Here is a 14,109-nt window from a genome sequence, read left to right as displayed (position 1 = left end):
ACCTACTGTTCGGCGTTTTGTTGGGTCTACAATAAGATAAACGATCGATAAAGGCATTAGGTGTCCGGAACATTGTAGGGAATAATATTCTTAGCACCTCTAGCTTACTGAATAGTATATATTGTTTAGCGAATTTCACTATTGGGATTCGATGCAATCTGGTAGTCCGAGCTAACTTTAACCACATACAGTGAATTCGAATAGTGTGCTATTATTTTGTAATCTTGCTAATGTATTGCATCGATTCTGTCAACATATTGTATCGATATTTCTTGCTCGCTAATGAAACTTTTAGTTCTTAAAAGAAGATTAAAACCTTTATAGCATTAAAATATAAAATAACAATAACATATATAAACTTCTCAGAAGCCAAATTTATTAACTCTGCTTTTTATTTTTGTGCTCCAAAATGAAGAAGTTACAATTAAAAATTTTACAAAAAAATGGAATGTGAAGCTCATGAATTCTTATATCACGAAATGTAATAAAATTACCTTTTTATATTTATTATATATTATTTGCTTTATGTTAAATTATATTTATAATTATTTATATATTTATCAAAACTCAAATCTCCTTTCATGTTACATTATTGATCTATTTTTCCAAGTATTGAAATTACATATTAAAACGTGTCATAAATAATTGCTTAATTAAAAAATAAAATTCAAAAGAACAAACAATGTAAATATTACATTTGGTCTGAGATATTTCCAACTCGCGGCTAAATGACTGTTGAATAATTTGATTTATTTTGTGCCATCCGATGGCGTTAATAATCGCCTCATCGTCGTTCGGTGTATAAGGATCAATCGAGACACACGTGCCAGGGCTATCTATATGATCGCCGGAAGCATGTCCAGCAAATTGAACTCCTGCAAGTTCAGAAGCGACACAAAGGGTATTATCCGATGAACCGGCTGTCTCCCGTTATCCTTGTCTTGCCTTTCGAAAAGAGCCGACGTAATCGCTTTAAATGGTCAGTCAAGAGCAAAACAGAAATGTTAAAGTCGATCGATCTCTCTTGGCGAAGTAGAGAATTCAAGGACAAGAAAAGACAGGGACCCATGGAATTTGTCGGCATATAATTGCACTTGACATATTTTATCTGCTGGCTTGTCAGCAGATTAAATTAACGAAAAAAGCAAATATCAGATGCTGAGTATTGCCTCTAATCGAAGATAGATTATAAATGTAGTGAAAAATCAATTCCATCAAGTCTTAATGAAATCTTAACGAAATCTCTGGATGATCTGAAAGCAATATATATATATATATATATATATATATATATATATATATATTTATCGCGGGGTGTAGTTTAAAGGCTATTAATCATTGCGGATAAATGTAATATTTACAAAAAAAGTCTCAAAGATTACTTTTAATCTGGTAATTAACTTTGAATGAAAAATATCGCATTAGTCTTAATAATGGTTACCTAGGAAAAAATTCTATTTGCCGAACTTTCTCTAATTACTCGTATTTCATTTTGGAAATTAAATAAATTTTCAAAAATTGTATAATACATATTTAAGAAAAATAAATAACACGAATAAAGGCACTATTTGGTTCATGCTAGCTATTATAAGCTATTCACTTTTTAATTATTACTCATTCAGCGCATTATATTGATCTGACGGTTGACTGCGACTCTCATAATCTTATTAGTAGGTATTAAGCGCGTGCAACGCTACTGATAATATGCTTATATGTTTTTACCATGCAGATAAGAAAGTATTATTTCTTTCGACAATAACGCGAAATATATGCGCGAATTGCGTTCCTCGTCAAGATAGTTATTTATTCTGACAAGTTCCTAGCTTCGTCTTAATTTGCATACACAATTATGCTTTACATTTTGAAACAAGAACAAGCTTTGTATCCAGAAAATTTCAATTTGAATTTTGGATCGCAAGGAGTTGTTGTCAAATTATTGTTGTATTACAGCTCTATTAGTCATTTACATTATAAAATTTTTTAATTTTTGAAAAAAAACATTTTATCTATTTCTGCATCTCTTTTTGGAGTTCCTATTTTAAAATTTTATGAGAAATTTTAATTATATTTAAAATCTTCTCTCTTATAATTTCCGAGTTAAATTACTAGAATTGTTGATATATTTATATTTATAGTTTGACATTTTTTGACAAAAATATGAATATTTTTTCAATTATTTAAGAAATTATTTATAGAAATTAAAGAAGTAATTTACTTATTAAAAAATGTATAATATTAAAAAATTTAATTGTTTAGAAATTAAAGAAATTTTAACTAATTTGAATTAGAACATTTAAAAAGTCAAAATCCTTTATAACAATCCTCTAGGCACCGGTGGTTTCGTTTGCTCGTTAAATAGAAACTGCATCCGCGTTGATTGCAGCAAACTGCTCAAGGACAATCAACGAAAAGTCCGTTGTTTGTCGCTCGGAGTCAATTGAAAACTTCAGTTATGGAAAGTATGGCTGTGAGTGAAATGGAGGAACAATCTAACTCCCACGGCTCATTTCTGAGGGATTAGATGAATGCATCCCTGGCAGAGAAGCCTCATGGCTCTTTACTTACGAGTAAATTATTCGAAGAATGAAGTGAGGGTGAAACTTGCAACGTGAAACATCGCTGCATTCTTATCGTCCTTCAAACTCCGAACGAGGTTTATGGAGCTCGCAGTCATATAACGAATACATAAACTATCGTTAAAACCGCGTATGTAGAATGGCGATTGACATATTTTATTGTCATAGACGAGCATGGAAAAGTCGGAAAACGAGGTTGAGTATTTTCTTAATTAATTTTCATCCACCGCAACTAATTCTAAGCCATTTCGTACTGCTATTTGAAAATTTTGTGGAGGTCATTTCTCATTACTGGGATAATTGTACCGGAACGGACTTAATCACCATGAGATTAAGAGGAAAAGCTTTTAAGATGGCCGTGGTAATTGGAGAGTTCCATCGAGACGTTTGGGAAGTAGCTTTAACTTTGAGCATGAAGATATTGGGAAAGGTTTTATCGAGAATAATAAATGATATCAATGTACATAACTGCCCAATATAATTTAATTAATTTTACTTGCTCTTTGCATTGATTAAGAATTTGGCTTATTAATTAAAGAGGATGATAAAAGATCCAAGTTTTAATGTGGTTCCTGATGTATACTGTCATATATAACAAATGTGAGTTCTGAATAAATAATTGTTATTATAGGCAGCTGTAATATTGTACGATTAATATACAAACATTGAATATATTAAATTATTAAATTTATTACGGCCTATACATATAAAATACCATTTACAATCTATAATTAATCACATCAATTATTTATCCTTCCCCCAGAGAATATAGGCTCGCTCGCAGAAGTGCAATTTCCAATCTCGAAAAAGCTTCGTGGAGAGGACGTAGGAAAAATTCATCGCGGTCAACTTTCAAGTAACTTTTTCATACGAGAAGCGTCAAGCATACAGTACCGAATGTCCATGTCATAATATTCGTGCATCGGAACCGGAGTTTCGCGAACGAGATTGAGAAAGGAGGATCAAGGATTTACACATATCTCCTCTGCTGCACGGAGAAGCTGAGTCGGGGGTTTCCTCTCGCGTATCCGAACGTTAGAGGCTGGAAGCACGAGCGGCTGCGCATTGCCGATACTGTCGTTCTAAAACTCCTCCTGGTAGACGAGGGTTGGCGAATATCACGGGGTAACAGTGCGCGAACCGCCACCACGCGACGCGGTTGCTCTTTCGTAACGCGCATCGACTCCGATCGACAGAACGATACACTGAGATAGCTGCTATCTACGCGAGTATCCCCAAGGAGCTTTTCGAAAAAGCGAGCAATTTATCGAAAAAAATCGGACGCTATCGTTATCTGCGCTTGCATTTCTTTCGTTTCGCTGAGCGAGAAAGAGAAAAAAAAAAGCAATAAATGTAGGCAGCAATTTGGACGAAAGTATACGCGTCATGTTTGGAATAGGCTCCAGGGACATGATGCATCGTTTCATTAATTTACCTGGCAAATTGAGCGCGGGGAATTGCGATTCTGCATTAGTAACTTTTCTAAAAATAGTATCGTCAGTGCAGTACGAATTACTTCGCCGAGACTGAAACAATTAGTTGTTTTATTACGATCTGATTAATTGAACGATGCGACTCGTGAACAAGACAATTAATTAAAGATAACTCGTGAAAACTCTCAATTTCGCAGGAAATGTTAATGTATTTGCCAAAATCTTACAGATATATAAAATATTTATCTAAAGATCTTATGTCGACATATGTGTTGTTACATTAATTTAATCACTCGGGATGAAATCTTAGTGTTTGAAGTGCTTGAAGAATATCCAAGAACATTCAAAGAGAATTTCAATTAATAAATATCCCGAAGTACAATTCCTGCCGTGATATAATCAGAGGGAGCGATTCTCACAGTGAGATCAAAGAGCAAAAGTTCGATTGGATATCCTCGTTCAATGCGTAAATTGGATGTGTCGTGCGATACATAAATTGGACGCGCTGTGATAAAGAGCTCAGTGACACTTTTCCGAATCAGAAGAGCAGGGAGATTAATGTCAACGCCTAATGTTAGCCTGCTCGATGCTAATTTGTAACACGATTAAAAACGGTACTCGGCGAGTTGAAACGAAAGTCAACCAAGTAACACAAAACGGGATTTCACCTGTGAGAGGAATCACCGGAATCAATTTCTGATGAAACCGTGCACGAGAGAAATGTGGCCTAGAGAGGAATGCCGCACAATTTTACGGTAATTCTGCTTACCCGCTTTATTACACCTTTTCAGACGCGCGCACCTTAAAGCGGTCGCGTCGACCGCGGCTAATGTTAACAACTCGAAGCTTAACAACTCTTACGTTTTATCCGTCTCATGACGCTATAAATATAACTAACATTTAATGCAATCCTTTCTGCGTTTAGTGAATATGTTTATTGAAGCTTTTCGAATAATACATCCAAGATATTTCGACAATAATGCACATTCGATGATCAACGATATTAATCGTTGCTATAAACTGCTCTATAAATGCAACAGTGTTTTCGTATTGTAGATGCATATGATTACATTAATATTTCGAGCGTAACACATTTTGACGCGACGCATAAAAACGATTCATTAAAATTACGTTATATTACACTTGAAAGATAATTTAATTTGTAATTGCATAGTTTTGATGACGGAACAATTGCATCTCAAACAAGTGTAATTTTTTAAAATTCCTACACATATTGCTTTCTGGGTCGTTCATTTATAACACAAGACATTTCTCATGTAATTTATCTCTAAAATATGCACGTTATAAAGACGTTCTACGCTTCATATTCGAGATCACCTTTTTAATTATATCAGCTTCCCTTCCGTGAGAAATTAAAATCATCAATAAACTTGTAAGGGCCATATGTTTCTCTTAGATTTTCCCCTATAGTTTAATACACGCAGCTTGTGAGAAAATGTGCTCTTCACTTGAAATCTCTGCTGGCATGATCTCGCTATAACGTTGAAGAAGCTCAATATTTTTAGTCTTTTGATGCGAACAATGATAAAACTTGGGGGAGGATAATCGCTAAAGTTCAGTGTCGTTTTCGTGAATGTTTTCTGCAACAACTTCCTCTTGTTATTTTCTTAATATTGAAATAATTCAAGAACCACGGATTAATACTGTATATATGACTAATAGGGACTATAAGGCAGCTTATTTTATTTCTAATAAATAATGATTCAGTTAAAATAGTAAAAAAATATATATTCCGATGTAAATTATCCGATATATTCCGATCTATAAATTATGATAAAATAAAGAAAAAGATGGAATAAATTCCTATGTGCTGCTGGCAAACTTTCGCCTATCGATTTGAAATAATTCAATACTGAGTCAAATGATTTAAATTTTAAAACAGATGTCTCAACCAGTTCGCAAAACAGTATTCATCATACGAAATTGACAAGTAAAACTGTTTTAATACGTAAGTCATGGTTATATATTGATTAACTTTTCACTTTGACGAATTGTAAACTCAAATTTAATCTCGGTCTTATGTCGGATCTAACTACTCTCTGTACAGCGTATGTCCCTTCGGAATTTGACATGGACCGAAATTGAAAAGTTCCAAAATCAGAATATATTGATTTGTCAAAAAGTATTTCTACATTAAATATTAAATTACATTTACTTTCAACTCAACTGATAAGATTAATCAATAATTTTTTAGTATAAAAACAATTTACAGTTAATTATAAAATCAAATCTTATATTTAAAAAATCAATCAAGAATGAAACAAATTATAACATATATAAATGCAAAAATGCATTTATAATACAATTAATAAATATAAAAATGCAGTTAGTAATATGTCTCAAACTTTTGACTGAGATATAAAATGGAGGGAATTTTTTTCTAAACCCTTAATCCGTGATCATTTAAGAGTAATATCGGTTAAATGCTTTTTCACAATCGTTAAAGAGAATGGAATTCTGAACGTTACTTATAGAGATCTAGATCTTTACTTCCTTCTAATCTTTTCTTATGCGGTTCCTTAGTATTTTCTTCTTTTACTTATTCGATTAACTCCAGTAATGTTCTCCAGCGACTTTATCGTGTAATTGAAATATATAGAAAATAATAATCTTAATAAAAATATATGTATCAATCTCTATGATAAATTAGAAAAAATTCTCTATGATCACACAAAAGACAAAAAAATTGTAATGTTAATATAGATGTAATCTTATCTGCAATTATATAAATGTATACTTATATATTATGTATTGTATTAAATATTTAATCGTATTATTTTAGTTTATGTCTTATCATAGTTCTCAATACAAGCAGATGTTCCAAAAGTCAATATTAAACTTTCACATATAATTTTAAAGAAATTCCTCGAGGGATTCGGGATAACAGAAATAGCAAATCTTCTTTGTGTACAATATATTTATTACATTTTTATCAAAAGTTGCTTTCCAATATAAAATTTCAGATTTGATATCTGAATTTTAAATTTTAAATTTGTAATAATTAAATAATTTTTAAATAACTAAATTTACAGTAATAATAAAGTTCTCGTTATATATGACCTTATTCAAAATCGTATCGACCTTATTCCCAATTTCCTGATCTCGTTATTGCCGACATCACCAGACATTCGAGATATTTCTTGATCGGACACACCTTATTTCTTGATCAGACATCCTATTCCTGACTTCCGGTGTAGACATATAGGAATATATCGGATCTATATCGATTCTATAACGCATCATTCGCTATTTTCCTGTTTGAATTGAGTCACCCGTCTACTCTTCATCGAAACGTACGTAGGACGTATGATTACAATTTACGGTAGGTCAGGTTCGACGAATATCTACCCTTGTACAAGATTTCATATCTTTTGCTTTTATGCCAACTGACAAGACGGTAGGGAGATATTGGTCCCACCCTTCACTTGTCGCTAGAACGTCAAAATAAAACCAATTTTATTGCGAGTAAGATTTACCCCTGGCCGATGAAATAAATAATGATACAATTTAAAAATATGCCACATAAATTTAACGTGATTTATAAGATAGAAAAAAAAGGAAACAAAGAGGAAAAAACGATGTTGATAATGATTAATAACACAACTAAAATGATGATTAATAGCACAATTAAACTGGAATTATGTGAAAGAAGATGAAATAAAGAATAAAATCTACAAAATGAGTATCTATATACGATATTTTTATGATATAATATATTATCAAATTTTCATACACACCTATTAAATTTCCATATTATATATATTATATATATTATTATATATAATATTTTGTAACACAAATTAGAAAGCTAAAACTTTCGTACAATACGTATATATATTTTTAAATAATCTTACGTTTATTTTTACAAAGTGAGACGACTAAGGAAAGTTTTTATAATGATAAATTTTTACTCAGATTTAAAGAGAAAAAATAATAAATTTCAACGTAAGTTAATAGATATGTATGATGTATGCAAATACAAATATATTTATAAAAATATATTTCGATAAATATTATGATGTTATTTTACGTTATATATTATTTTATTATACTATCCTATATTATAGTATTATTCTTTTTTCATGCCGTCGTTTTTGTTAATATTTCTCAATCATTTATCATTCATTTTGTTCCCTGTCATTGATTCATATGTACATATACTTCATTTAAAATATGACATACAGTGTATGTTGAGCTTACAGATATTTTATATACGTTTGTCTAATCTAGATATTTAATGGGAATTTAATAAAACTCTGCTCTGATTATTTTTACATATAATTCTAATATTTATTAATTTTATATTTATAGGTTATTTTTATTTTTATAATTTATACACTGCTGGCTATTAAAATTACATTATATATATATAATATATATATATATATATATATGTATGTATGTATGTATATAAGTATTGCTAAGTATTTAATTATATATATAATAAATTGCAGTCGCCTTGTTAAAACCTTGTACCAATGTTTTATCAAGTTATGATATACATTTAAAACATTTAAGCGAGGTCAACAATTTCATTACCTGAGTGAATAGTTAGCGAGCTCGTTACACTACCTTTTGCGATTCTCGTACCGTCGTCACTCCTACATTGCACTAGCATTAAACAGATTACGCGACAAAGTTTTTGAGTTAGGGAACGAACGTATGTGTTTCACTAAATGAGCCACCCACTTCTCCGACAAGAGACGACAATTCCGCGTTCGCGAAATCTCGTAATTTTGAATCGAAACAATAAAAGAGTAGCGTAACAAAATAATAAGATTCGTGTTATATAGTATTTTCGAACTCTCTTCGTTAAGGGGCGGAATGTGAAAAAGAAAAACTTTATAGCGTCCGCCGCGCTTCGAAACATTTCGTGCGCCTTTATAACAGAGTTTGAAGCTAACAGCGTTACTAGGGCGTGCGATACTATCATATAACTATATTATGTCTTAATGGATCTTTCGACTGCGACAAAGGACGATAAATGCCTTTGGACATTTACTTATAACCCCCATTGGCTTTCATTAATTGTAAAAGATGTTGATTCCTTCTGTATTCGACATTTGTATTTGTTCAATGAAAACAGATACAGATCTCTAACATTTGTACGATTGGAAGATATATAGACTTTATAACTTTTCGCAATCCATCTCGTCTGCGTAATAACGACGTAGATAACGATTTGAACGCGCTCAGCCTGAAGACTTGTCTCTAATCTCGTTTGAAACCCCATTACCTGCCGATGAAAATCAGATTACTCCGACAGAGATTAGTCTGATCGTTTTTCTTTCGCAATATTACGTACTTTTCGTACTATATTCTTATACGTACTTCGTATATTGTTAGATATTCTGCTGTCCGCAAAGGTGTAACGACTATTAAAATGAGGAGAAAAGAATGGCTGCTTTTATTTTATTACAAATTAAATTATAAATGTGCTAGAAAGGCGATATTACATTGTAATAAAAATAACTGGTTTTTAAATTTTGATGCTGACGAAATTTCACTCGTGCGTTTTAACAAATATCATTATATCTTCATATTATACACTCTGTTTTATATGCAAATATAAGATCCGTGCAAAAAGTGAGATTAACGAGCGAATACGGTGAATTTTAAATTCTTAGTATATTTTCTGGAGACGCGTCCTGAAGAGACTCGTAAATGTAATACAGTGTCGCAGTTATATTTCTCTCAACGTAATACCTCTATCTGAATTTCATTTGTGCTTGCTCGCCAATTTAATGAAATTATTTCATTCTCGTAAGCCTATTATTTGAAATTGAGAACATCGAAATCTCTCAAACGTGATATCGAGTTAACCGATCGAGTATTTATGTATGAATATATTTCCATTAGCAGATTATTCTATTTTCCAATTACATACGCAAGCTTCGTTACGATTCCTACAGCTCGACAATAGTTGTAGGTTATAATTAATTAGAGGAGGGGAGGCGACACATGCATTCAACTTTTTGCAAAAACAAGTCTTCAATGAGTTCCTGAATGCAAATTAAATGTAAACCGCTTTTACGCGAAATCGATGAAAAAAACTCTCCTTTGCTCGAGATGTATGAAAAACTTCTGATGCTGAAAAGAGAAAAGTATTTAACATATAACACAAGTAAATAAACTTTTCACCTATCAATAGGAAAAAACTCAAATAGCTTTGCAAGTTAGTTATCTATACGGCAAGTTATTTGATTGATTTGTAAGTACTTTTTCGGTCACAGATTAAAAGGAATATAATAAAATTTATCGAATTTTGATGTCGATATCATAAGTGCATTTCCGAGAGATTTTTGTCGTGTAAAATGTCACGTTTAATAACATTTAGAAAGAGGTAATTTTTGTTATTAAATTTTATTATTAAATATCATGATTGCATTAATTGAAACTTATAGTTAACTCGATTAATATAATTTTCGCGTGAAAAACTGTTTTTCTTCATTTCAATTATTTATAATTTATGTAATACATGACGTACATATAATCACTAATTTTATATATGTATTAATTTAACATCTACAAATTTTACAATTCAGATTTAGCTCATGGCAAAATCTTTTTTTTACAGATGAGAAGAAACCAGAAGAGCGCCTCGAGTCGTCACAAAATCGACGACTGATTATGACGCGCGTCCACACGCAGCGGCATTTCTCTCGTCTCCTCCTGTTGTTCTCTTCCTCCGGAGCCCTCCACGCACGCCATTGCCTGACCCTCCTCCTTCTCGGTCTTACCTTTCTTCGCACAGTTTTATCGTGCGACGAAAAGACTAGATCCCAGAGCCGTGACCCGAACCCGCTTCCCTGCCACGTTGAGGTAAGAAGATACATGGAGCAGAAGAATCTCGATGTTCCCAGAGTGGTATCGGAATGGATGCAACGCGAGAAAGAAGTTTCGAATATGATTAGTCAAAGTACTAGCGATGTGGGCGGTGATGATCATCATCTCAGTGATTTGTTTAAAATCCAACTCAATCGCGAAAGATCTGATCCGGCAGTGACAAAACAAACACACGATATCGACGATGGTACTTTTGTGAACATTATTCATAATGATCAACGCGGTGATCAAGTGCATTCCGAACCTACGACTAATTATCTGAAACGGAAATATGATGATCGATTTAACGATCCTGCGGAAAATGAGCAAGTTAGCAGCGAAATTAATTTAAAAAATATGAGACAAAGTGAAAATAATGCGAAGAATTGGTTAGATAATCTGATCAGGAAGCAATGTAGCATGCCGACGCTCCAAGCTACTCCTTACTTCTCGGCAAATGAGGTTGTGAGCGAAGTGCAATTTCAGGACGATCAAGATAGCGATAATGATGCAAGTTTGGCGATTTTAGATGGACCTCGTCAAAGTGCCGATAATTTACTCGAGAGCTCTGTTCACGATCGCAATGAGGGTACATTAATCGAGGCTCCGATCGATCAGTTGCATTTGCGCGAGGCTTCAAATATCAATCATCTGGCAATACCGATGAGAAGTCGACGAAATCGTAATGAAGTCGATCTCGATGAAGTGAAACGAACGGATCTAAACACCGGTAATTTATTCGCCGAAACGCTCATTAATCGCGCGAGTGATCGCATGAGCGATTTTACATCTCAACGAGAGAGAGACTCGGGCGAGAGTGAGACTTCAAGTCGACCGAGTGAGCGCGATATTGACGTTGCGGCAAATCGACGCGGCGACGATTCGGGAATGGGTCGAAACAATCGTAAGACTGTCGATTTCGAGGACATGAAGCAAACTCATTTGGATGGCCGCAATATCCACGCTCTTGATAATCGAAGCCGCGGTACAAGTAGATCCGAAAGCACGGTTGATTACCTCTTCAGTGAGAGCGAGGACAACTTCAACGTTGCTAATGAGTCTACAAACTCGTACACTTCATACGTCGGTACAATCGCGATTAATACAGTTGCCAATAACTTTGTCAGCACCGCTTCCATCGAGGACCAAGTCGAGATGGACGGAATTTCGGAAACCGAGAATCAAACCGAGATCAACTTGAATACCGATGGAACAGAAATTTCGACCGTGGATTGTCGCGATAGTGCGTGCTCGGAATCGAGCGTTAACGATAATGTATCGGTATTTAGAACGAAAAAATATGGTAGAAAGAAGGAATTGAATCGGAAAAATAAAGGTTATTTCGCACAAGTCGACGTATCAACGATATCTGTCAACGACAATAATACCAATATCGACGTCGTTGACAGCGAAGCGTCTTTCACAGGTTTCAAGGGTTCTCAGAAATTCCCTGTAAAAATCAATCATAAGTCGCGGTCTGAACCGTCGCAGGTTGAAAAGTTTGACAGGCGACACTTTGGTCCGCGCAAGGACATATTTGAAGAAATATCCACATATCCGAGTACTATACTCGACTTACCGAAAAGTCCCAGCAGAGACGTGCTTCATCGTCATCGCAAAACGGACGATGGTTCTGACGTCGGACTGGACGAAGAGAATAATAAAGGCGAGGAGATGATCGAGAGGAATGAGAAACGAAACGATACTTTCGACGAGTCCTGGCTGCTCGATATGTCGTCGACTGGTGTCAAATCGAGCACCGAAAAACTCGCGACGACTCCAAATGTCACATACAGCGACTTCGAGAACGTGACGAAGAAGGATAAGAACGCTTTCGATGGAAGGATGGCGATCGATGTAACAGAGCCGAGTATAAGACCGATAGAGAAGACGAATATAACCATCCTGGGTCTCTTCGAGATGACATACGGAGCGAAAACGAGACCGGAAGGATCCTATGAGCTTCAAGCAGCGAAATTAGCGGTCGAGCGAGTCAACGAATCGAATGTGTTGAAGCGCTTCCGTCTTCGACTTATTTACAATGATACTAAGGTGAGTTAGCTTATTAGTAAAGTAAACGTTGTCACTGAGCATTTAGTAATAAAATATTTATTTTAATAATAATAGAAATTATATAATTAGAAAAATTGCTTTTTTATATTTAAATAAATCGGAAAAAGAGAAATGATATATGTGAGAAAGAAGTATGTAATCGAAAAGTAAATTAATATAAAAAATAACTTCCCAAGTTTCTATTCGCTTAATCTTGCACTTGTGTACATTGTTACTGTTCTTATTCACAATTGATTTCCGTGTCTGATTACCAATACATGTGCACAGTATGATCCATGGGATTGTATTAAATCCTGTCTGTCTTCCCAGTAGGGAGAAATTATTGAAACAGCATACAATCTAACTTATTCTATAAATCAACGAATTACCAGCTTAACGTTATTCCGTGTAAATTGCTTTTTTTCAGCGAATATTGAAAATATTGATTATTCAAAACTATTATTTCTCGCTAGTAAATGATATTAAAATAATCATTTAAAATAAAATATATATAAACTTTAAGATCTCAATAATTATCAAGTTTTTTACTGCATTTATTCTATTCAAGAAAGATCTCTTGTAGAAAATACTTTTATTATGAATAAAGTATAAAAGTTTATATAACTATTTTGTATCCCATTAAATATATTATACAATTACTATATTTTCCATTTTATTAGTGACGCAAAGACATGATATTATTATTATATAATTTCTTTATATAATTTATATAATCTTTATATAATTTCTTTATCAAATTACAAAAATAGACGAAAAAGTGAAAATTAAATTTCTTAAATTTTGCCACTAAAATGCTATATTTAAGATTCTTGAAACTTTCAGCTTTAAATTTATAGTTCTATAAGTAACAATTTCCTATCCGTCCCGATCTTCTCGCATCGCTTAAGCGCTTTAGAATGTATTTATGGTACGCGCATCACCTGCCAAAGAATTGTGGAATGTAGCTGGCTGATGGCGCCTAGGACGTCACCAGTTTTACGTCATTACGTGAACGACGTTAAATTTATACAAAAGAGAGAGAGAGGGAGAGAAGGAAAGAGGGAGAGTAATTTCAGTAGAATTTTTTCTTTCTCTGCTGACGAAATTTGCGAGATATATAGGTTGAGCATTTAATTATACATGGGATATGTATTCGTCGGCGGATCAAGCTTTTCTACATCGTTGCCTAAATTACATCACTC

General features: G+C 33.4%; 1 protein-coding gene across 2 annotated transcripts in view; it reads left to right on the top strand.

The window, feature by feature from the left end:
- Positions 1-4,275: 4,275 nt before the first annotated feature.
- Positions 4,276-14,109, top strand: part of LOC105248834 (gamma-aminobutyric acid type B receptor subunit 1) — a 60,028-nt gene continuing 50,194 nt past the window's right edge. For both annotated transcript variants that reach the window (XM_011253847.3, XM_025410640.1), the window contains exons 1-2: positions 4,276-4,764; positions 10,608-12,907. In XM_011253847.3, the coding sequence (XP_011252149.2) occupies positions 10,661-12,907 (2,247 nt within the window). In that variant the 5' untranslated portion in view covers positions 4,276-4,764; positions 10,608-10,660. The remainder of the gene's footprint in view (positions 4,765-10,607; positions 12,908-14,109) is intronic.

Source organism: Camponotus floridanus, unplaced genomic scaffold (assembly GCF_003227725.1).
Source record: "Camponotus floridanus strain SB8 unplaced genomic scaffold, Cflo_v7.5 scaffold33, whole genome shotgun sequence".
In the NCBI taxonomy this organism is placed as follows: Eukaryota; Metazoa; Arthropoda; class Insecta; order Hymenoptera; family Formicidae; genus Camponotus; species Camponotus floridanus.
Note: the sequence above shows the minus strand (reverse complement) of the source record. Positions and strands in the feature narration are given on the sequence as shown.